This window comes from Pleurodeles waltl, chromosome 6 (genome assembly GCF_031143425.1).
Source record: "Pleurodeles waltl isolate 20211129_DDA chromosome 6, aPleWal1.hap1.20221129, whole genome shotgun sequence".
In the NCBI taxonomy this organism is placed as follows: domain Eukaryota; kingdom Metazoa; phylum Chordata; class Amphibia; order Caudata; family Salamandridae; genus Pleurodeles; species Pleurodeles waltl.
The window spans coordinates 446944753-446968125 of NC_090445.1; the positions used below are offsets into that span (position 1 = coordinate 446944753).

At 46.0% G+C, this 23373-nt stretch overlaps 1 protein-coding gene across 1 annotated transcript in view; it reads left to right on the forward strand.

Annotated features, from left to right (window-relative positions):
- CDK18 (cyclin dependent kinase 18) overlaps positions 1 to 23373 on the forward strand; it is a 495791-nt gene that overhangs the window by 357760 nt on the left and 114658 nt on the right. Inside the window, exon 12 of the mRNA XM_069238555.1 lies at positions 19064 to 19169. Within this exon, the coding sequence (XP_069094656.1) occupies positions 19064 to 19169 (106 nt within the window). The remainder of the gene's footprint in view (positions 1 to 19063; positions 19170 to 23373) is intronic.

Consider the following 23373-nt stretch of genomic DNA (forward strand, 5'->3'; position numbering starts at 1 on the left):
CACGCCCTTAAATTTAGTATTTAAGGGCTACCCTAAACCCTAGAAAATTAGATTCCTGCAACTACAAGAAGAAGGACTGCCCAGCTGAAAACCCCTGCAGCGGAAGACCAGAAGACGACAACTGCCTTGGCTCCAGAAACTCACCGGCCTGTCTCCTGCCTTCCAAAGATCCTGCTTCAGCGACGCCTTCCAAAGGGACCAGCGACCTCGACATCCTCTGAGGACTGCCCCTGCTTCGAAAAGACAAGAAACTCCCGAGGACAGCGGACCTGCTCCAAGAAAAGCTGCAACTTTGTTTCCAGCAGCTTTAAAGAACCCTGCAAGCTCCCCGCAAGAAGCGTGAGACTTGCAACACTGCACCCGGCGACCCCGACTCGGCTGGTGGAGATCCGACACCTCAGGCGGGACCCCAGGACTACTCTAAGACTGTGAGTACAAAAACCTGTCCCCCCTGAGCCCCCACAGCGCCGCCTGCAGAGGGAATCCCGAGGCTTCCCCTGACCGCGACTCTTTGAATCCTAAGTCCCGACACCTGGGAGAGACCCTGCACCCGCAGCCCCCAGGACCTGAAGGACCGGACTTTCACTGGAGGAGTGACCCCCAGGAGTCCCTCTCCCTTGATCAAGTGGAGGTTTCCCCGAGGAACCCCCCCCTTGCCTGCCTGCAGCGCTGAAGAGATCCCGAGATCTCTCATAGACTAACATTGCGAACCCGACGCTTGTTTCTACACTGCACCCGGCCGCCCCCGCGCTGCTGAGGGTGAAATTTCTGTGTGGGCTTGTGTCCCCCCCGGTGCCCTACAAAACCCCCCTGGTCTGCCCTCCGAAGACGCGGGTACTTACCTGCAAGCAGACCGGAACCGGGGCACCCCCTTCTCTCCATTCTAGCCTATGTGTTTTGGGCACCACGTTGAACTCTGCACCTGACCGGCCCTGAGCTGCTGGTGTGGTGACTTTGGGGTTGCTCTGAACCCCCAACGGTGGGCTACCTTGGACCAAGAACTAAGCCCTGTAAGTGTCTTACTTACCTGGTTAACCTAACCAATACTTACCTCCCCTAGGAACTGTGAAAATTGCACTAAGTGTCCACTTTTAAAACAGCTATTTGTCAATAACTTGAAAAGTATACATGCAATTTTTATGATTTAAAGTTCCTAAAGTACTTACCTGCAATACCTTTCAAATGAGATATTACATGTAGAATTTGAACCTGTGGTTCTTAAAATAAACTAAGAAAAGATATTTTTCTATACAAAAACCTATTGGCTGGATTTGTCTCTGAGTGTGTGTACCTCATTTATTGTCTATGTGTATGTACAACAAATGCTTAACACTACTCCTTGGATAAGCCTACTGCTCGACCACACTACCACAAAATAGAGCATTAGTATTATCTATTTTTACCACTATTTTACCTCTAAGGGGAACCCTTGGACTCTGTGCATGCTATTCCTTACTTTGAAATAGCACATACAGAGCCAACTTCCTACAGTCCTCCCGCAGACCTGTCTCCAGTGACGTCTGCTCACCCCGGTGGCTGGCATGTGGTGATGGATGCCCTCTCCTATGCTGGCATGAGTCCCCAGTCCTGTCACTCTTCTCCCTTCCTCTTGCACACCTATGGTGTTCTTGATCTTCTGTAAGGCAGATCTGTCACACTCTTTTTCTCTTCAACCATTCATGTTGTGGCTTCATGCCACATTCTTCTCTTCTTTCCTTCTTGGTGTGGCGTTATGCCACAGGTTGCATGTTGCGCCACATGGACATCTTGCTGGCTTGTGCTGCACCTCAGACGGTGCATCATCTTCTGTCGCTGCCTCTCGCAGGATTAGTCCTGTCAGTAGGACTTTTTCCGCTCTCCTCTCAAACCTCTTGCAGGTCTGGTCCATTCTGGGATCTTCTTGGTGGTCCGATTGCGGAGCTGTAGGGTCACTGTGTCCTTCTTCGCGTCTTCACTCGAGGGCGCAGTGATTGCGCCTCGAGACTGCGCTGTCACAGTACTTGCTCCTGCCTCTAATTGCTTGGCAGGGTTGGCGTGCGGTGCTTTCTTCCTAACTGGGGTGGCATCAGACAACCGTGAGGGGGTACGCACACAGTTCTGCTCAGGGCTTGCCAGTTGTCTAGCTGGGCTTGCTGTCTTTGATTTCACTTTGTTCACTGTACTGTCCTCCTAACAGCTTTCTTGGCTGGGGCAGGCTGGTGCTAATGGCTGTTGTGTTCTGCTTAGTGCAGCCTGTGATGGTGTCTGTTCACCAGGTTAGTGCCTGCAGTGTTTGCATAGACACTTTTGGCAATTCTGTTGTTACAGACAATTCACAGTCTCTTTGCCCTCAGTGGGCAGTTTATTTTCCTGCTGGGGGAAAACTGCCACCACTGATCAGCAGGTATGTGTGGCACTGCAGGGTATCTCCTTGTACTTGATGGTAGAGCTGGCCTGAACTTTCCCGAAACAGTCGATATTTTGCTGGGGCCTCTTTACTTTGCAGTCTTTCCTGGGCTGGGCCCTGGTGCGTTGCAGTGAGCCACCACTAGGTGACGCTGTGGCAACAGCAGGAGGCCACTGCAGCTTTCTGAGGATGCGGTCCTCTTGCTCTTCTCTCTGATGCAGCAGTGTTGTTTCCTGGGCTGGGTGCACTGCAGGAGAGCGGGCACTAGGTGGTGCTGTGATTTCATTCCTCACAGCCACTGCAGTGCTTCTCTGATGCCATAGCCCACTCGGAATGCTGGTGTGGAGCCACGCAATGCTGGGGCAACTTGCACCTCTCCAAGGACAGTCCTGGCCAGACCCGGCATGCGAATACCTCAGATTGGCCAGCTAGCCGAATTCGCAGTGGAGGCCATGGCAACCTTCCCAGTGCTGCAAGCCTTTCTCTCCTGGGGGTTGCAACATTGATTACGGGTGCAGCAGCTCCTCTCTCCTGCGGGTGGCATCTCACCATACGTTCGATGTGTTTCTGTTAGAGATGCTGACATGCGCATGCCCCCTTTGGTCACTGGGATAGTTTTCTCATCCTGCTTCGCTGCAGACAGTAAGACGTCCTCTCTTCGGAAGACGCCGTGATTGTTGGCCGGCAGCCTGAGTGTCTCTATCGGGCCGCTGCACCGCTTTAGGCCTGGTGAGATGCAGGGCTGCTTGCACTTCTCCCTTGTGAGCCCTTCGCCCTCTGCCTGCAGGCACAGTCCTTCCTTGCACCCACGCGGGTACTGCCGGGGGGGGGCAAGCTTAATGCCAACTGGTCGGATATGCGTATTAGCCATGAAGCTTTCCTTTCCATGTAGGGACCCTTGGCCTCACGCCGCAGGGCCGGTTGGCAATGCACTGCGGGTGCTTCAACACGTAGGCATCTGAAAGGGCCTTACCGGCAGATGCCGGTGTTCATCGTGCTGGCAGTGGGTGTAGGGGTGTCTTATTCGAAGGCTACTCTTCCCCCTCCACGAACGACGATAGAGTTGCTGCCAGTGCCCACGTGGGGTCAGACTCACTCATCGCCATTGTGGTGTTGGGGGGGCCTAGGCCCTCATGCCAGTGGCGTAGCGTGAGGGGTGCAGGGGGGGGCGGCCGCACCGGGCGCAACATCTTGGAAGAGACTAAATCCACGGGTTATGGGGCGCAAATTACTTGCCTTGCCCCGGGTTAGGGGGCGCAAATTACTTGCCTTGCCCTGGGTGCTGACAATCCACGCTACGCCACTGCCTCATGCTACTTATAATGGTGACGTAGACACAGTGGTTGGGTTCGTATAACTGGCCCAGGGCACATGCGCCCAGACCCTTTTATTGGCAGGGCCACCTGACTGGTGACGCCTGTGATGGATGGGTGTGAGTGAGTTGCTGGTGAACACACTGGAATGAGTCCTTTCGGACTCTACACTGCTATCCACCAGTGCACTACTCTTCTTTCTCCAGTAGATGGCAGGATGGGACTGCTGACCACCCGTTTATGTCACAGCCTTTGTGATTTCCGATAGTGTCAAGAGTGCTGCTGACCTGCGGATGTCACTGGCTTCTGTGGCTAGAAAGTGGTAGGGCGGGTCTGGTGAGTCAAATGAGCACCAGAGTTGCCCTTTTTAGAAGGCACTACATCACTTACTGCCACTGTCCTCCTGTGCCCACCAGATGGCACTGCCGCAATGCAGACAAGATCCTGCAACGTAATTTCCATCATTCTCTTTAAAGGCAATGAAAGCATGTGCCAGCTGCTGTGTCCGGACACAGATCCGGCTGCTGGCATTTCCACCGCCACTCCTTGGACGTGCCTCCGTATACCTTCAGGGCGTGTTTGTGTAAACTACTTCCCGCAACCCCGCTGCCATAGCACTGAACCATATATGATAGTTAATTCTTCTCAGTAGGCAGAGAGAGCAGATTTTACGCTTTAATGGCTTGAAAGTAACTGAAATTTTGGGAACGGCTTTTGGAGTAACGTGTTTACTACAGAAAAACAATAAATCCCTATGCTTTGACCGAAAGACGTGAGACGTAATTTTTTTTTAAAAATGTGTCCATATATACTTTGGTCAGGTCGGAAGACTCGGGGCTTTTCCGTCTTGTAATTTCCAATCCTGCATAATTTCTGTATCTCTTTGGTTGGCTAGGATTATTTTAGGCAGTGCTTAATTTGTAAATAAAGAGGTGCCGGTGCTCAAAGCCCTTCTCTTAAACACGAGACTGCTGCTGTAATTAAATCTGCTAGACCTGAATACCGAGGCAGCGTAATCCTGAAGCCATCTCGGGCCTCTTCAATCCATTTACTGCCACCCCTGCCCCTTCAGGTCATCCTGCAACTTTCTACTTTCTCCCTTTGTGACGCTTTTTAGTTTTTCCTTCTTCCGTCTTTCTCATATGTGTCTTTTGCTCGTAGCAAATGCTTGAGGCATAAGAATAAGCTCCGGCCCTCACAAATAAGTGCCGGTGCTCAGCACCGGAAACAACAAGCACAAATTAAGCACTGCTTTTAGGCTTAATTCTAATAAGAGGCAGGCTCTTTTGATGTTAGACCCTCAGTTTAGTCGACAGATTAGATAAATTCTGATTCACACTTTAAACTCTAGTTAATCCTGTGGTTTATTTTGAGTTTGGGAGGCAGTACTCCGTCAGCATGGCAGAAATCCTAAAGCCTTCAGACGAGTCAGCGCCACAGAAGCTTCTTTCAAGGCACTTTAAGTTACCAAGCGGCCACCATGTTTCATACAGCCGCTGAGCGAAGTGTTTTGTTCTTTAAAAAAACTCCTCAAGTGGGAGTTTGTTTTTGTAAGACACATTCAAATGACCATGGCATTCTGGGTCCTTTCTCCAAGGAGTGGGGCACATTTATTTTATGTTGAGTACTCTTATGTTTTTCCTGGCATTCCGAACAGGAAAAAAGCACGCCAGAATGTCCGCTCTAAATAGGGCTGGCAGTCTAATGTACCTTCATTGATGACCCTATGTCTGTGGGGCCTTCTATGTAAGATTTCCGCTGGCAGAAGCAGCGAACCTCTGGAGGCAGAAATATGATTGTTTGCCCAAGTCTATATAGAGTGGGGCGGTGACTAGTTCTGCAGACAGATCACTCTGCGAAGTTTATGGCAGAGTACCGTAGTTGCCAAACTGTAAATAAGTCCCTCTGTTTCCATTCTTTGCTGTTAGTTTGACACCACTATTTTCCCTTTTCACCTCAACAAAAGTTGCTTCTTTGTTCTTTCTGCATGCACTTAACAAAGGCCTTCTGTTCTTCTCTACCTATTCTTGCAATATGTAGGCTGTAGCATGGTCTAACAAGCTGCCATTTTTCATGTCTGGCCTATGGAAACACCCTTTACCTTGTGTCATCTAACTACCTGTAACACAGTCTGCTAGTTTTTTAACATGGAGCTGCTAAGCTAAGAAAACTGAGTCCATCTCTTATCATTGGATAGTTCATACCTCGCTTCCTGTTTCCAGTACTCCACTACGGTGGTACTTTACTAACCCAGGCTCTACACATCTGCACAAGAAGATCACTCACTACCACATCTTTTGCATTTTTAACCCTTCTTCTCAAACTCTCTTGTAGATTGCTCATACGGAGTGTTCTCAATGTCTTAATGTGGTGGCCCCCTTTTCTTCTTCTGCGCAGCCAGACTTTGGAATACTTTTTCGTTTCAGCTCAGTGTCATCAATATGCTTCTGTTCTTTCACAAGAGACTTAAAACCTTCTTCTTCCCCTCTTTAACTTAATCTGCTTAACAAGGTCTGCCTTTATTTCTTGCACAAGTCTCAGCACTAGGGGGTAACTGTAGTGCTTTACAAAGGTAATTTTATTTATCAGCACTGCACATAGAGGGTTGGGTCCAGGGCGAATATTTTTGTGGGTGTGTAAGTAGGTGCATGAATGTGCAGGTGGGTGTGTGAGTGGCTGTGTGGGTCCGTGATGGAATCGTAGTGGTATTGTGGGTCTGTGAGTGGATGTGTAAGTGGGTATGGTAGTGGTTTTGTGGGTCTGTGAGCGGATGTATTTTTTTTTTGTACTTGGGGTGCGGATCCGCGGATACATCACGGATTCATAAGGGTGGCCGCCCTGAGCACTGCAGAGGATCCGCAGATCCTTACGTGCCCCCCCAAAACATTTTGGGGCATTTGAGGGGTCCCTTGGAGATCACTCTATCAGTCCCCTGGGGTCAGGATACCTCTATCGTTACCCATTATATCCTATTTATTTTTTTATTTTCCCTTCCTTGGAACCGTGTCCCGATTCACAAAATGGCGTCCGCAACTTCTTCCTCAGGTTGCGGCCATCCATTCATGGCATTGCTATTGGTGCGTGGGTCCGCGGATCCGTGTCTCTAGATGTACATAAATCTTTTTTCTTTATTAACTCCAAAACTGCTGAACAGATTTAAAACAAATTGCAAAAAGAGATCTTCCTGGACCAAGATCTAGTTTTCTGCCAAATTTGGTGTAATTCCGTCAGCGGTTATGTATAAAATCCCTGAGATTTAATGTGTTTTTAGACTCCCCTTTTTCTCATCACCCACTTGACGAATCACCCCAAGACTTTCCACACAGCAGCTGAAGTGAGTGGCAAACTTTAAAAAATCTTTTTAGGAAGATTCGTCTAACAGTGCCAAAGTTATTAGCAAAACAAAAAACTAGATCCTAGCTATAACTATCTACAGAGCAACTGCCAGCAGGTGATATATAGATATAAAAAATGCATATATATATGTATATATATATATATATATATATATATATATATATATATATATATATATGAGAATTTTTTGTGTTGTTATAACGTTGGCATCATTTGACAAATCTTCACAAAACATTCCCAAAAGTTGTTATATTTTGACTTTGTGCATGGAAAGTTTCGGGGTGATCCGTCAACTAGTGGTATAGAAAATTGGGGGTTCATAATGGAAAATCCTTATGCATTTTCCATAGATTTATTTCGTCAGGGCTACAGAAAAAACCTGCTGAATGGAATTACACCAAATTCAGCAGGAAGCTAGATATTGCTCCGTGGATTGTGCTTTTTGTGATTTGGTGTATATCCTTTCAGTATATGTTGAGAAATTAAAGGATAATAATAATAATTCCATTTCTGAACAATTGGGTCCATGAGAGTATAAAGAGAGTGTTGCGAGAGCAGCAGTTTAAAAACAAAGCATTCTGATTGGCCCAGGGAGCTTTATTTCCCTTGGGCCATTTCGCTCCCGCAGGACACAGACTCCCACGAGGGCGAGGGCGATGACTGGCTGCCAGCTACACAAGAAAAATGTTGCCGATCGCCATTACAGGAAGTTCTAAAAAAAGTTATATGGGTGCAGGTTATGGATCCGCTGGCCTCTAGGCCCCATGGGGGGCCCAGTGGGACTACCTGAGGGCTGGAAAAGAAAATAAACTGCAAAAATGGGATCCGACAAATCTCTTACTGGATCTGAAAAAAATGGCAGCCAGGTTGCATTTAATTATTATGAGCCCCAGGGAGCCTACCCCTGGGGCTGTGTTCATAAAGAAGAGGGGGCTGTGTGGCCACCCTCCCCGAGTTTCTAGATGCCCCAAGAAGCCCACCCCTGGGGGCGGACATTTATTTTTATGGGGAAGGGGCTGCACCTCCTCCCCAAGCCTCACAAGGCACCGGGGAGCAGGCTCTCAAGCTATCTTCCATAGAGCCCATCCCTGGGACAAAGCAGTTTCCCTGCCCACAGCAGCACAGGCAGTGAAACCTGTATTTGCTCTTGTCTGGCAGGAGCATTTTTAAATCTCCTGGCAAGCGAGAGCAAACTCCAAGTCTGTCCCAGCATGCCTAAGTTAAAAAAATGCTCCTGCCTGCTTGGAGCTGACTTTTCATCTGCTTCCCTGCCCGCACTGAAGCAAGGAGGGTTAACAGTTGAAAACTTTGCTCGCTCCCGCAAGGAGCAGCATTATTAGATGCTCTTTGTGGGCAGGAGCAATGCTGGCTCTTGCTGCACCAGGGCACCCAACTTTTGCACCAAGCACTGGGGCATTGGATCCTAGGGCTGAAATCAGCCCGGAGAGATGGTCCACATGCCTCCCTCCCCTTGAGAATGCTGCTGGGCCCTGGGGATGAGGTCCACAGAGCCGAAATTGCCTCAAGGAAGGGGATGCATGGCCCTTCTTCCCCTGAAAATAACACTAGGTGTTGCAATGGGATTCCCAGGCCTGAAATAGGCCCGGGTGGGGGCCGCATGGCCCTCTTTGCCCTTCAAAATGCTGCTGGGACCTAGGGGCTGCGTTGTCTGGGGTAGAAATCAACCCAGGGAGGAGAGGCCCACAAGTGGCTCCATCCCCCTAAAAATGCTGCTGGGTCCTGAGGGATGGGGTCGACGGGGCCTAAATCAGCCCAGGGAAAGGGATCACATGCTTCCCCTCCCCCTCAAAATAGTTCCAGGTCCTGTGGCATGGGCGGTGGAGGGGTCTTTCTACCCAACACCCTTGTAATGCGCACTGTCTGCTGTCCGCTGCGGGCGGCAGCATTGCCGCTGGCTCAGTTACAAGCCAGTGACAATGCTGCTGCCACTTTCCCACTGGGCTGACGTTTCCTCCCGTCAGCCCAGTGGGAAAGTCATAATGGGTCTGCAATTACCACAATGCACCTGACCAAATCCTTGCAAGTCCACTGGACGCACTCCAGGCTGGGGCCTTTTGTGGAATTCGGGGCAGGGAAGCTCTTTTAACCTGTTGCTTCAGGGAGTCTACTCCTGAGCCCTTTTTGAAGCATGGTGAAGTCCTTTGAGCTGTGGTTCCAGTGTGCAACAGGTGCAGTCCTTAAGTGGGCTGGCCGGTGGTTTGAGAGCGGTTCAGTCCTTCTTCTTCTTGTGGGCAATAAACATCTGTTATTCAGCGCCAAGATGCCTGCGGGTGGACGTGCGCTTTACAAATACACATGTTATGTTATGTTATGGTGTCAGGCAGCAGATCTGAATTCCAATACAGATCAGCCACTCTTATTCATTCATCTTGGGGGACAGTCAGTGGGCATCCTAGTCTGATGAGCTGCAGGGTGCCCCCCCAGAAGTATGACAACTTCCTCCAAAGTGTGGCATCTTCTTGTCCCATAAAGCACTGTACTTTAACATTCCAAGATGGAGAAAGTTCCTCCAAAGGAGCAAGAGCTGGCTAGTTCAACTCCCAAGTGTACCTGATTTCCATTAAATCCCCCTTTGCACATCTGCAAATTCCTTTCATAAGCCTACCATCTATCTGTTGGATACAGGGGTGAGAGTACAGCCCTGCTGCATTCCTTTCTGACTGGTATCCTTTTGAAGGCTCAGCTTGTTCCACCCAGCTCCCTTCCTGGTCTAACTTAACTATCTGCCTTCTTCCCCCATCAGATAACCTCTGCTCTGTGCAAGCCACTTATCACCTCATCAACGCAGCCGGACTAATCCTGGTAGGGCTGACCAATCAGGAGAGACCACTAGCAGGCTGGAATTTGGCTTAGAGTAAATAAAGTCTCATAACACCTGCTCTGTACAAGTTATGATATTTCAACAATTGCAAATTGTTTCATTTATCATTACCATTCATTTGAGTCCTCTCATGGTATTATTATCTTTTTCCTAGCAATATTTAGGCTTATAAAAAATATCTCATTTACATCCAATGGGGCTGCCTTTCTACAATGAAGGAAATTAAAGATGCAGTTTTCTGTCTCCAGGGCGTATAAAACAACTTTTATAATGTCCCTGCATACAGTTACATGGCACCCTACCCCAGGAGCAACTAGGGGAGACCTTGGGGGTAACTTATTTGTGAAAATAAGGCAGATTAATACTTTGGAAGTACCTTTAATTACAAAGTCAAATGTGCATGCATTTTACATTTTAAAGACCGTCTGCAAGTCAAGGCTGCCTTTCAAAATGACAGCAGGCACTCAGCAATGCACATCAAGTGCAGGAAATCTACTGGGCCTCTAAACATCCTGTTATATACTATGGGCTTATAGATAGTTTGAATCCCCCTTGCCCTGTTATCTACTAGGGACTTACAGGGTCTGTCATTGTCAATTGAAATTGTAACATTGTACCATGCCTGTCCTGTGCACAGCATGGTGCATGGGGAACAGGCCGCCCATCGTGCTGATATGTAGGAGTGCACGTCCAGCAGTAGCTCCATTGTACTGCCCCATGCCTCCACCCACCAGTCTGCAAGGCAGGGCTGCCTTTAAAAATGGCAGCAGGAACTCAGCAATGCACACTCAGTGCAGGAAATCTACTGGGCCTCTAAACTTCCTGTTATATACTAGGGGCTTATAGACAGTTTGAATCCCCCTTCCCCTGTTATCTACTAGGGACTTACAGGGTCTGTCATTGCCAATTGAAATTATAACCTTGTACCATGCCTGTCCTTTGCACAGCATGGTGCATGGGGAACAGGCTGCCCATCGTGCTGACAGATAGGAGTGCATGGCCAGCAGTAGCTCCATTGTACTGCCCCATGCCTCCGCCCACCAGTCACGCCAGCCCCATGTAGAACTCCTGACACGGCGGTCCTAGGCCTGTCAGACAGGTGCCATTCGAAGGACCGCCACCATGGCAGACCGTCCACCAAACTCGTAACTAGGCCCTTTGTGTTCAACCTCAAGCGGCTAGCCTCCTGCAGGCAGTCAACCCCAATTAGGAGGCAACCACGCACAGACCCCTACCCCACATTCTAGCTTTAAAAAAAAATTGTTTTCTCGATCCTGCAGGAGTCCAGAAGGACGATCCGACACCCACAGGATTGCAGCACCTCAAATATTTTTTAACATTTTGACCTCCAGGGTCCCCCCCCTTTTCCCTTAATACCTTTATTCTTTTTTAGTTTGCAGGACACTGGAACCAAGACCCCGAGTCATGTAATGACAGCCACAACATTTTTATTTAGGTTGCGCTCAGCCAATCACGCTGTGACCACCCACAGGACCATTTAGCGCCTGCAGGAGCAAGACTCTGATGAGGAAAACAAGCTTGCTCGGCCAACCAGAATGCTTTATTTTACAATTTGCTGTTCCGTTGGAATCCCACAGGAATTCCGCAGGACTAACTGTAAAGTAGTTATAGTTAAGACCTAGTTTCTACATCTTTGGTGCTGCTTGACGAATCTTCATGAAATTTTCTAAACAAGTTTCACAGTCACATCAGCTGCTGTCTTGAAAATGTCAAGGTGATCAGTCAAGTGAGGGCCGAGATAAAGGGGGGTAAAATTTAGAACTTTTCCAGTGTTAATTCCCGTAGGAAAAATTGAACAGCAATAGCACAAAAACCACTGGACGGAATTACACCAAATTTGGCTGAAAAGTAGTTCTTGGTCCAAAAAAAGCCCTTTTTGGTGTAAATCCGTTCAGTAGTTTTTGAGAAATGTAAAACAATCAAAATAGGTTTATAAAGGGACAGGAAGGATTTGTGACCCCTCCCTTCAACAACAGAAGTGTTGTCAGCCATCTTGGGACTCAGCTGAATCCGAGTCCCAGAAAAATAAAATAAAAAATACATAAGGGGTCAGGATACGAACACCTTGACCCCTTAGCTCTGGTGGTGGGATCCGTCATAAAATGAAAAACAAAACTAAGCGCCATCTCCTGTGCTTGGTTATCATAAAGCCCCTGGGTTTGCCAAGTCCTGAGGCATTTTTTTAGAAATGCGGGTGGGGCCTCCTGACCCCCTCCAGCTGCCCTGGGGGTAACCAGCTCCCTGTGGCCAATACTGTATATGCAGGGGTGCCACTTTCCCCCCGCTACCCGGGGGAATGCCACTTCCCCAGGGATGGTATGATATTTGGGGTGGGCCACCCAACCCCCTCCCGCTGCCTCGGGGACCACCACCTCTCTGGGGTGTTTGAGAAATAATTTGCAGGGGGGCCTATGGCCCTCCTTTTGCCTCAGGGACCACCATTCCTGGGGCAAATTTTTAAAAAAAGAAAGGCGGTCCATATGTGACCCCCAATTCCCAAGGACCCCCACTCTCCAGGGCTTCTAATAGATATATGCGTGGGGGCCACTACCACCAGGGCAAATCTTTAAAAAAAAAGAAAGAGGGCCACTATAGGACCCCACAAACCCTGTGGACCACCACCCCCCGGTGCAAACAGAAAACAATGGAAAGGGGGTCTGTTTCGGACCCCCATTAGCTCCGGGGACTACCCCTGGGACTATTTTCACATTGGAGGGAGGCTGCGTGGCCCCCCTCATGGAGCCAGAGATGGTCCTGGGGACCGCAACCCCCAGGACTGGCTCCTGCTATGTCCAGGCAGTCCACCCCCGGGGCATAGCTGTTTTCTGTGGCTTGGTTGCAGCTTTGCAGCTGCAGCCAAGCCACAGCAAATACTTGGGGTTTTGTCAGCGGGACTTGTAAAGTAGGTCCTGCTGTCAAAATCCGAAGCTTTCATCTCTGTCCACTGCACACATGCATGGGCCAGAGATGAAATGCTTCAGCAAGCAGGGAGCTGCTCCTTGAAGCAGCTCCATGCTTGATGAAGCAATGGAAACGCAGGGGAGGCCTTGAGGCCTCTCTACGGTCCCAGGCAGATTAAAAATACATATAGGGACCCAGTGGCGGCCGGCAGCTTTGGGAGGGAGGGGGGCGGGCGTGGCACACACATACACACACACACAAACACACACACACACAGACTCATTCTTTCACACACAGACATGCACGCACGCACCCACGCTCATCCATTAACAACACTCATTCCATTCAAACATGCACGCAAGCACCAAACATTCATTTTCAAGATCACACACATTCATTCTTTCACACACGCACGCACGCACATCCATTAACAACACTCATTCCATTCAAACATGCACGCACGCACCAAACATTCATTTTACAAGATCACACACATTCATTCTTTCACACACAAACGCACGCACGCACATCCATTAACAACACTCATAACACTCAAACATGCACGCGCGCACCAAACATTCAATGTAAAACATAACACACATACATACACACACACTTACCTTCAGCCTCCAGGTCCCAGGAGGGTTGGGACTGCTGCCATCCCTCATTGGCTGACCTGAGGTCAGCCAATGAGGGAAGGCAGCAGTCCCAGCCTCGTCACAGAGTGGGATGGGGTCAGTGAGACTGCTGACCCCATCCCACTCTGTGATGAAGTGTCACTGATTGACACTCGCCCTGGGCGCTTCAGGGCTTAAACTGAAGCGCCCAGGGAGAGTGTCAATTGGTGATGCTCTCCTCGTCACCCAGGGGAGGGCCTCGAGGCACCTTTGCTGGGCCGAGGAGGTCACGCCCATAGGAGCTGTGATCTCCTCAGCCCAGCAAAGTTCAGCTCAGGCAGCCAGGAGTCTTCACAAATCGTGCATGTCTGCTCCTGGCTGCCTGACCTGAGCATGAAGAGTGTCTGTCAGGCTGACCTTTGTTCAGCCTGACAGACACTATTCATGGGGTGGGGGGTGTGGCCCCTCCGCCCTAAAGGATGGGCCGCCACTGTAGGGACCGCTGGGGAGCCCTGGAGGCCTATGGTCCCAGGTAGCCCTTAAAGGGTGGAATAAAGAGGCCTGACAAATGGGAAAAAGGTTGCTCAACATGAAAGTCAAGGACTTTCACACTGAGCCTTGAGGGTTTGAATCCAGCTTGATTTGTTTTTCTCTCTCTTTTTTTTGAAATTACAAATGTTTAAATAAAATGTTAAAGGTTACTTTATTCTTCAAAATAAAAATTACATTTTAATTTTTAAATTAAACAGAAATATCCAAGTTTAAGTATATCGTATATCAAAGTCTAAAAGTTTCTCTGTCTCCTTCTCACTTGCCTTCTCTCTCTCTCTCTCTCTTTCAATCTCTTTCTGCCACTCATACACCCACTGAGGCCCTCACGCACCCATTCTCAGACTCACTGAGACCCTCTTGCACCCACTCGCAGACCAACTCAGACAGTCACGCACCCACTTACAGACCCACTCACACCCTCATGCACCCACTCACAGACCCACGCACACACTGACACACCCACTAGAACACTGATGTACGCACTCTCACACCCAGACAGACAATCTGATAGCCACTCTCACCCCCAGATAGGCCCTCTCACATCTATTCTCACACCCAGAGAGCCCACGGCCAACTTCGCCACGCACAGCCAAAGGCTGGTGTACAGCATGGGGTTGATAGGTTAGGGGGAGTTGGCTGCAGGGTCTGGCTGCAGGCCAGGTCTTGCAGGCAAACTCCCCTGCACACGGGTGAAGGCCCTGCACTGTGCAATTTTGGGTGCTTATGGTGGGTTGGCCACAGGGCCTGGTCGGGGGCCAGGCCCTGTGGCCAACCACCACCTTTCACCGCCGTGCACTATTGTGCACCGCCGTATAGTAATGAAAATTACTATACATTAAAGAAAACATAGACATTCACTGAAAAAACAAAACTTACATGGACATTATAGTTCGGAAATAGAATTTTAAAAAATAGAGAAATTCGCAAAAAAAAACAAAGGCTAGAGGGAGGTTATAGCTCGGCTTACATTTCAAGCATACAAAACCATAGAAATTCACCGGTTATGGTTAGAGTTACCACAAGTAACTATAATTTGTGCTCTAAGGTAACTATAACTTGCACCCCCGCCATGCACAGTTTTTTTATCAAATTTGTGGGATTATTAGCAGTGCATGGTGAGGTGCACTCACCCTCTCAATATTTTGGTCCTCAACATTTTTTATGCACTATTCTGTTCACCCAATTTTTTTTAGCATTGATATTTTTTTCATATAACGTAAACTTCCTCTTTATCACACAGTCCCCTTTCCAGGCCTATTGAAAGAGAACTTCCATATTGTGCAAAACTCCTTCCTTGTTCTGACAGATAGCTATCTGGCAAGAAAACACTCAACTCTTTAGCTAAAGGCCTTATTTTTTTCTCTGGTACAAGACAGTCTCTTGTTCAATCAGAGATCCCCTTCTGCTGAATAAAAGTGTGTTCACAAAGGAATCCATTTCAAGGCTGCTGAGGACCGCGTATGGTACACTGGGTTCAATGTTGAGACAATCAGTCCTCTTCTACCATGGTTCGCCTCTCTATTCTGCTGAGAGTGATCTGTCCTTGCTCCAACAAGAGGATAGCAAGACTAGGAGCCAGAAGTACTTAACAGTCCATTCTCAAAAAGTGGTCACAAGTGGCATTGCTTTTTGCAAATGAACTCTGGGTTTGTGAAGCGACGTATGTACTAACAGGTTATGTCACAAAATAACCATTTGCAGTGGGGTTGCAGTACAACCTGCAGGATCGTCAGGATGTATATTGACTAGGCTGCAGCACTGAGCTGGTTATATTTTCAGCAATTAATGAGCTGCAGATGGTGGTGCACAGAGATGACTGAGAGGGATAGCCCTAATGCTACTCAACCTTTTTGTGGCATTCAGTACCATTGACCACATCACCTTTTTACAATACCTTTGTTCCCTTGGATTCAATTACACTGTCTTTTTTATCAAATAAATCCCAATCCATCCAATTAGAGAGCTTTCACTGTCTTCCCAAACCTCTCTTATGGAGACTGCTACATCGTCTTATCTACTTTTTAACATATAACTAAAAAAATATATATATTTATGCAGCCGGCACACGGTTTATCTGGATGGCTGTCAAACATTAGCACATTGGAGTTGTCCTTGGTAATAGATATTACCAAATGTGGGATGATGATCATCTACCTGAATCTCAATCCCAGCCAAACAGAGATCCTACCTGCCTCCAGCAAAATAAGAAATGGGAGCCTATGTTCTGGCTGCAGAATATGAGCCAATGCTGTTCACTGAAATAATCCACCAATAATCTAAGGATCATACAGGACACCAATCTCTTCCTAAAACCTCGGATTATGTCAGTCGCTCAAACTTGTGTCTTTTAATTTCAAGACTATAAGAGCTTAGAGTATCTAGGGCTTTCCAAAAAGCCTACACCGGCTCTAAAAACTGCAAAGCACCACATTGAGACCTATTTATAATTTTTAAAATATGTTCGCACCACACCCTTCTGCAAGCAACTTCACTGTCTGGCATTGAATAAATGCATCCAGTTTAGATAGAGTTGATTGTCTAATGCATAAACCTTTTGTGGATCCATACCTTCTTTTCTTGAAGAAATATTCATCTTAACTGCTGCTGAGTTCCTTGTCTAAACCTACCATCTCCACCCTAACATTCCATCTGTGTTAATAGGTGGAAAGATCTATCTAGGTCCTAGTTCTTTCTGTTTGGAACTCACTTCCTCTAAATATCTGCATTGAACCTGATATTTTCAAATTTTATCAACTTTGCAAATCTTGTACGACTTGGCTCTATGATTGATGGCCAGATTGTATAACATAATATAGGGAACAAAAGAATTACAAAAAACAAATATCGGGGACCAAAATATCACAGTTACATACTTTGTATGTATAGTAAAAATATATTGAGAAAAAAAAGATTATATTTCAGAATCTCTTAAAAAATGTAACTATATTGATTTGACTGCATACAACATTAGATTTAATTAAATTTAGATAAGGATTAAAGATATAATAGAATTAGAAATAAATGAGTAATATTTGCAAGATATATTTATATATAAATACAATTCATAATAAAAATAAAAATGAGTAAACATGTGTAATAAAAACAGACAGAAAATTATACAAAAATGGAAATAGAAATGAACAAATTAAAACAATTAAAACACAAAATAAAACATTCCAAGTTAATTTTATACATTATTTTAAAAATATTTAACAAGCAATAGAAAAACAATAAAATAAATATTTCCATTCCTGACCAAGCAACATTAGGGAAAGTGATGGACTTTGCTGTTGTCATATTTACTATTCCTTCTCCTATCTTAACAACAGTAGCGAGTGTTTTGGATGTTGGGGGGTAAGATTTGCTATTGCCAATCCAGCGTAAGCAAAAGTACTGAAAGTGTTGAACCATGGAGATGTCACATTTAGTATTCTGACTCCAATCTTAGCAATAATAGAGAAGGTTCTGGGCTTTGGAGGCATCACATTTATTATTCCCAATTAAATCTTAGCAACCGTAGGGAAAGTGTTGGACTTTGGAGGGATAGCATTCACTATTCCCTCTCCAGCATAAGAAAAAGTAGGGAAAGTGTTCAGTATACCCAGTCCAATCTTGGCATCAGTAGGGAAACTGTTGGGCTTTGGAAGTGTCACATTTACTATTTTCACTCCTAAAGTATATAAATAAAGCATTTAAATTTAGACAAAATAAAATGTTCTTAGATTTTTTTTTTTACATAAACGTATTTTTTAATATAAAACAAGTAAAATTTAATTGCCTCAAAGAACGAACACAAATGATTAAAATAATACGAAATTATACATCATTAGAATTACATGCTAAGTTAAATAAAACATCTAAAATAAATATAACTAATAAATATCAAAATAATTAACATAACTAGAAAAATGAATTGATCAGCCAATTAACAATTAAAAATCTAAAAATAATTGAAATAACAATTAATCAATTAATTGACTTAGTTTTCAATTGATGACCAGAGACACCATCCTTGTGTTTACATTTATACATTTTAAACTTTTTTAGTAGCCCTTGTCATTGAAATGAAACTGTGCACGTAAAAAAAAAAATCAATTTGGAAAAACAGGTGGCACTGGTTCCCTGTGAGGATGCTAACACAATTTCCAAAGGGACTCCTTTAACACCAATCAGAGGTTTATGATCAGAACTGAGCCCTCACAATTTCAATTTGTTATACATTGCATACCAAATCACAGTCTGGGATGAAAGTCCATGTTACTCCTCTTCCAAATTGTGATTTGTTATGGGTCTCAAAACTCATCTGGTTTTGTACATTAGAAAAAGGCATTTTGTGGTTGGCAACCCAATGATTTGAAAAATAGCACAAGTCTGCAATCGCAAAATACCTTCCTACATCTGGCCTAATATATTGAAAGAAATGCAAGCACAAGAAAGGGAGGCTCCACACATACTTGTTCTATATAACCTGTGGATGTTTCTTGCCCCCACACCTAACACTATCCCATCCCTCCTCCAGTTCAGGACAAATCTAAAAAATTATGTTCTCTTAGTTTCTGCTGCATCCACCTTCTCAGAAAGCCCCTTTTCTCCTGTAACTTGAACACACAATAACTGAAAATGCAAAGCGTTTAACCACGGACAAATCGTGCAATGTTTGTTACACTGGTACAAATATATTCTGCCGAAAAACTGAATTGTAACTCTGTTAACTACAGCATTAATCACTGAACCTACATAAGGTTCTGCAAATGTGCGGTGCCGACCCAATGCCTCTGTATCCCCCTCCACAGTGCTGTGCACCCTCTGGGGAAAGGTTTGTGCTTAAGAAATAAAATATAAAATAAACAAGCTTCCTTACTCTTTATAGGGTGAATAGATAGATTGATTGGATAGACATAATAACGAATTGTCAAACATGAGCACATATCGATAAATGGATGAATTAGAAGCAGTTATTTGTAACTAAATGAATGTTTGGACAAACCTCCAAGAGAATATGACATAAAGGAAAGGCTACTTGCCTGCACTCAATAGACATTGTGTTAATTGCCCTTTGTCGCTTTGCCCACAGGGACACCAACAGAGGAGACGTGGCCTGGAATCACATCCAACCCTGAGTTTAAAGCATACAACTTTCCCCTGTACAGATGCCAGCCGCTCATAAACCACGCACCAAGGTAAAGTGCCACAATATCCTAGGTGCCACCGTAGGACACTGCCTATTAGTCTCTGCTGTAGAATGGTGCTGCAGAACTCCAGACCTAATGACATAAGCTTCAGTGTAGAGCACCACAGTGGCCTCAGTCCAACCCCAGAGTACACTTAACCAGACTCCAAGGATAGTGTTCTATAGTAGTCCCCGTGGTTGGTGAGTAGTTGTCAATTACAGACTTAGGAGTCTGAATTCCATGTGAGCTGGCTGTGGGAAAAGGCCGTACCGAAGGCCCACCCCTCTCGAAAAGGGGAAGTGCCTTGCTATTGAGCAGGGCCACTTAGTGACCACTCTGATAATTGTTGAAGAGTGACTCCTAGTGCAGTCCGAATATGAACTTTACAGACTACTGAGAGGGGCCATCAAACTATGTTGCATTGTATTATTTTGTATTGTATTGTATTGTATTGTATTGTAACATACATAAAATGCTTCATATTCTAAACGGTCCATGAAGTGCTCGATTTGCTTGGGGTTCCTGTCTCCCTTTCAGTGAGATGATTGATAGGCTGATATACGTGGTTTGGCCTATAAGGGAGGTGGCAAGTGAGGTGTGTGATGTCCAAAGACATAGTACAAACAAGGCACAGTATTGCTGGAAAATCGTGAAGTAGTTACACAGAGAGCATGTGATAGGAAAATTAAATTATCAGAAAATGTACTTATTTAATGTTGGTAATTTATTTCGGGAAAACAGTATCTGGCCAAGAAGTGCTTTACAGAAGGCATTGTCTATTAGGGCAAGTGGGAGATAGTGCACATAAGCAGTCACTGCACGGCAGTGGGACAACCAGATGACCATGAGGGCACACACTGCTCTAATCAGTTGAGAAACAAGGCAGTAGCTAGTGGGGTGTGAGGCAAAAGAGGACATCAGTTTAGGGTCATAACTCAGATTTTCTTGACACAAGAGGTGGCTTTACGCAAGTAAATCATGTTTTAGCATGCTCCACCCCCAGTTTTAGGGGATGAAGACATGTAAGTCTGCGCTTAGTAGTAAATTTGTACTTTTTTTAAACATCTTTTTTTTTTTAGTGTAACAATAAAAGGGAATCATTGCTAGGTGTACATGTTACATTGGACAACAGAAGGCAACAGGAGACATACAGAAGTACACATTACAGTGGCGAATATTGATCTCAGTGTTGTTGTGAAAAAGCCAGAATAATGTACGGGAAAGCTGGTTATAAACTCTGTCAGTAGATCATTTAGAACATTTACCACAGGGTCCCTGGTATTTCAGAAACAGCAAGTACATTTCCCGCACTGTTAAGGGTGCTGGAAATTACGAGGAAAAGGGTACCAGTCATAACAATACAGCACAATACATTGGAATTAATGGAAAAAATCTGATGTTAACCATAGGTATCTTACAGCCAGTCCCCTAATTGTGGCTGGTCATCATTCTTGGCTTTTATGTTAAGGATATAAGTATCCCAATTTCCTACTCCTGTTCTGAGTAAACCCTTAGATGATAGCAAGTGTAATGTATTGGTTTCAGCCCGGACCCACTGTAGGTGTGTACGCAACCATTGCTTTGTGTCTGGCAGTGAGGTTGCTTTCCAAGTCATAGTTATCTGTTGCTTAAAGAGGACAGACGCAAGATCTATAAACCGGTTCAGTTGTCTGTCCCCTTTGGCTCTGGGGTGAAGGACCCATAGGCAGGACTTAGGGGTAGGTAGCAACGTGTGCCTGCAAGTTCCACCATTGTGGTCGTAATCTCCTGTCAGGTCCCTGGTAGCAGGGGACATTCTCATACCATGTGATAAAAACCAGCGTCTGACGACAGACAATGAGGGCATTTCGGTTCTGTGTTAGGAAGCATACTCTTGATACGGTGAGGCAATAGGTAAGTGTAGTGTGTGTAATTAAATTGCATGTATTGAAATCTGGGGTTTCTAGAAACTTCTCAACTTCTTTCACATGTCACAGTGCTTTTGGCCAGGATTTGGCTGTTAGCGGCTGAGGAAGTACGTTGTCCTATCTAGTCTTTGCCGTGGTCGTGTCGCCTATTGTGTCTGTGAGCAGTATGGAGAAATGGAGCTTCTGATATTGCCATTGGTGAGAAGGGTGGTTAAGATAGGTGATGGAGCTGGTTTGGCTTTCCCTGCCTCCCAAGTGGTTCGTACAAGTTGTCTGATGACATGATGAGTCAGAAAGTGACTGACCCTACTTTGTATTCATCCGTAAACTCCTGGAAGGACATGCGAGCCGCATCATTAAAAAGGTCAACCACTTGAACGATCCCAGCTGCACACCAGGATGATATATTGTGGCTAATGGGCACCTAGTGGACTCACAGAAATTTCACTAATGGAATCAATGGTGAATATGGGGTATGATTGTTCAAACTACATTCATAGCGACACCAGCATGCTTGTGCCGTGGACATCTGATATGGCAGGTTCGGTAGAAGACAGTCATGGTCTGTGAGCCAGGTGGAGATACCAATGGAACCCAGGGTGTCTCGGACCACAGTTTGCTCAGGGCTGGTGGACGTGTCCAGCCATTGCATTGGCCATTTGAGTTGTGCAGCGTCATAGTACAGTTCAAAATTTGGGGTGACCAATCACCCTCCAGTAATGGACATTGTGCGACAGCTAGAATCACCCGACGTCTGCCTGATCCCCATATTAGGTCCCAAAGTAGACCACTGAAGTCTGGGAAGAAGGCTTTGGGGAGTGTGAGCGGGAGTGCTGCAACAAAATACAGCAATCTAGATAGTATTAGCTTTTTGGCTACTGCTAAGCATCCCAGTGGCGAGACAGGTAAAGATCACCTGAAGGGGAGGATATCCACAGATTGAGCGCACTGCCCAGTCCGCATTGCCTTCCCTGAGAGCCGCTTCTGAGTGGTATATATTGATGCCTAACTATTTGAAGGTGTCGTAACACCAACAAAGTCATACATTGGTACATTGTTCCTGAGGGGTTTGGAAATCGGGACAAGAGGGAACAAACAGGACTTGGTCCAATTGATACACATTTCCGAAATTGAGCCAAAGTCATCTAATAATTGCATCAGGATCAGAAGTGATATCTCAACCTGGCAGCGAAAGATTGGGGCATTATCAGCGTACAAGGACACAACGTGATGCATATCTAGTTCTGGGATCCCCCTTCTCTCGCCACAGCTGGGAAGCCAAGGGCTCCATGGCTATAGCAAAAAGAAGGGTTGACAGAGGGGTGTGTGCCCCTCTGGATGGGAAAACTGTCCGATATCCATTGACTAGTTTTAACTCGGCAGTCGGTCCTGAGTATAATGTGAGCACCTAGCCCAGGAACCCAGACCCAAATCCCAAATGTTGCAACGTTGGTAACAGAAAGGCCCAACTTAAGGTGTCAAAGGCCTTTTGTATATCTAGAAAGACTGCTACTTCGCCATGTGACCCCCAGTGTAACCTGCACCAATGTATGCAGATGGCCTGATGCTAAGGAAAGTACTTCATCCAGGAATAAAACCCAATTTCGCGGGGTGTATCAGGGTGGTTATCAATGGAAGAAGTCTGTTAGCTTGGATCTTCTCCAGCACCTTGCAGTCAAGGCTAAGGAGGGATTCGGTGCGGTAAGAGCGTACATCTAGTGGGTCGCATCCAAGTTTGGGGAGGTCCACAATCAGGGCCTTGCACATTGATGCTGGTAGCCGGCAAGACAAACGTGCCTCAGAGAACACCCCTAGTAGTTCTTGGGAGACCAGTGCTGAATAACTAGCATAGTACTCGATTGCTAGTTCATCGGAGCCTGGGGTTTTGTTTCTCGCAATTTGCATTATTGCTAGTTTAATTTCTTCCGATTCGATCAGTTCATCAAGTGTTGCTTTCTGGAGGGGAGACAGCTGAATCAAAGGCAGCCCCCATAGAAACTCGGGTATACTGTCAGGTGTAGGTTTGTCCACGGCCGCATACAGTGTACAATATTAATCTCTAATAGTCTCTGAATGCTAGGTTGATATCAGCCTGTGTGTTAATCATCAATGAGTCATTATTACTGATGACACTGTAAAGAAGTTAGGTGGCGTCTATAGTCCTGTTTACTAAGGCAGAGTACCGCTTCTTTATACTGTCTGGGCATATTTCCTAGTTGCTCAACTTTATTCACATGAGTGGCTATCTCCCTCTCCAATGGGCATAAGGCTTTTTCAAGGGCCATCAGATCATAATGTAGTGTGTG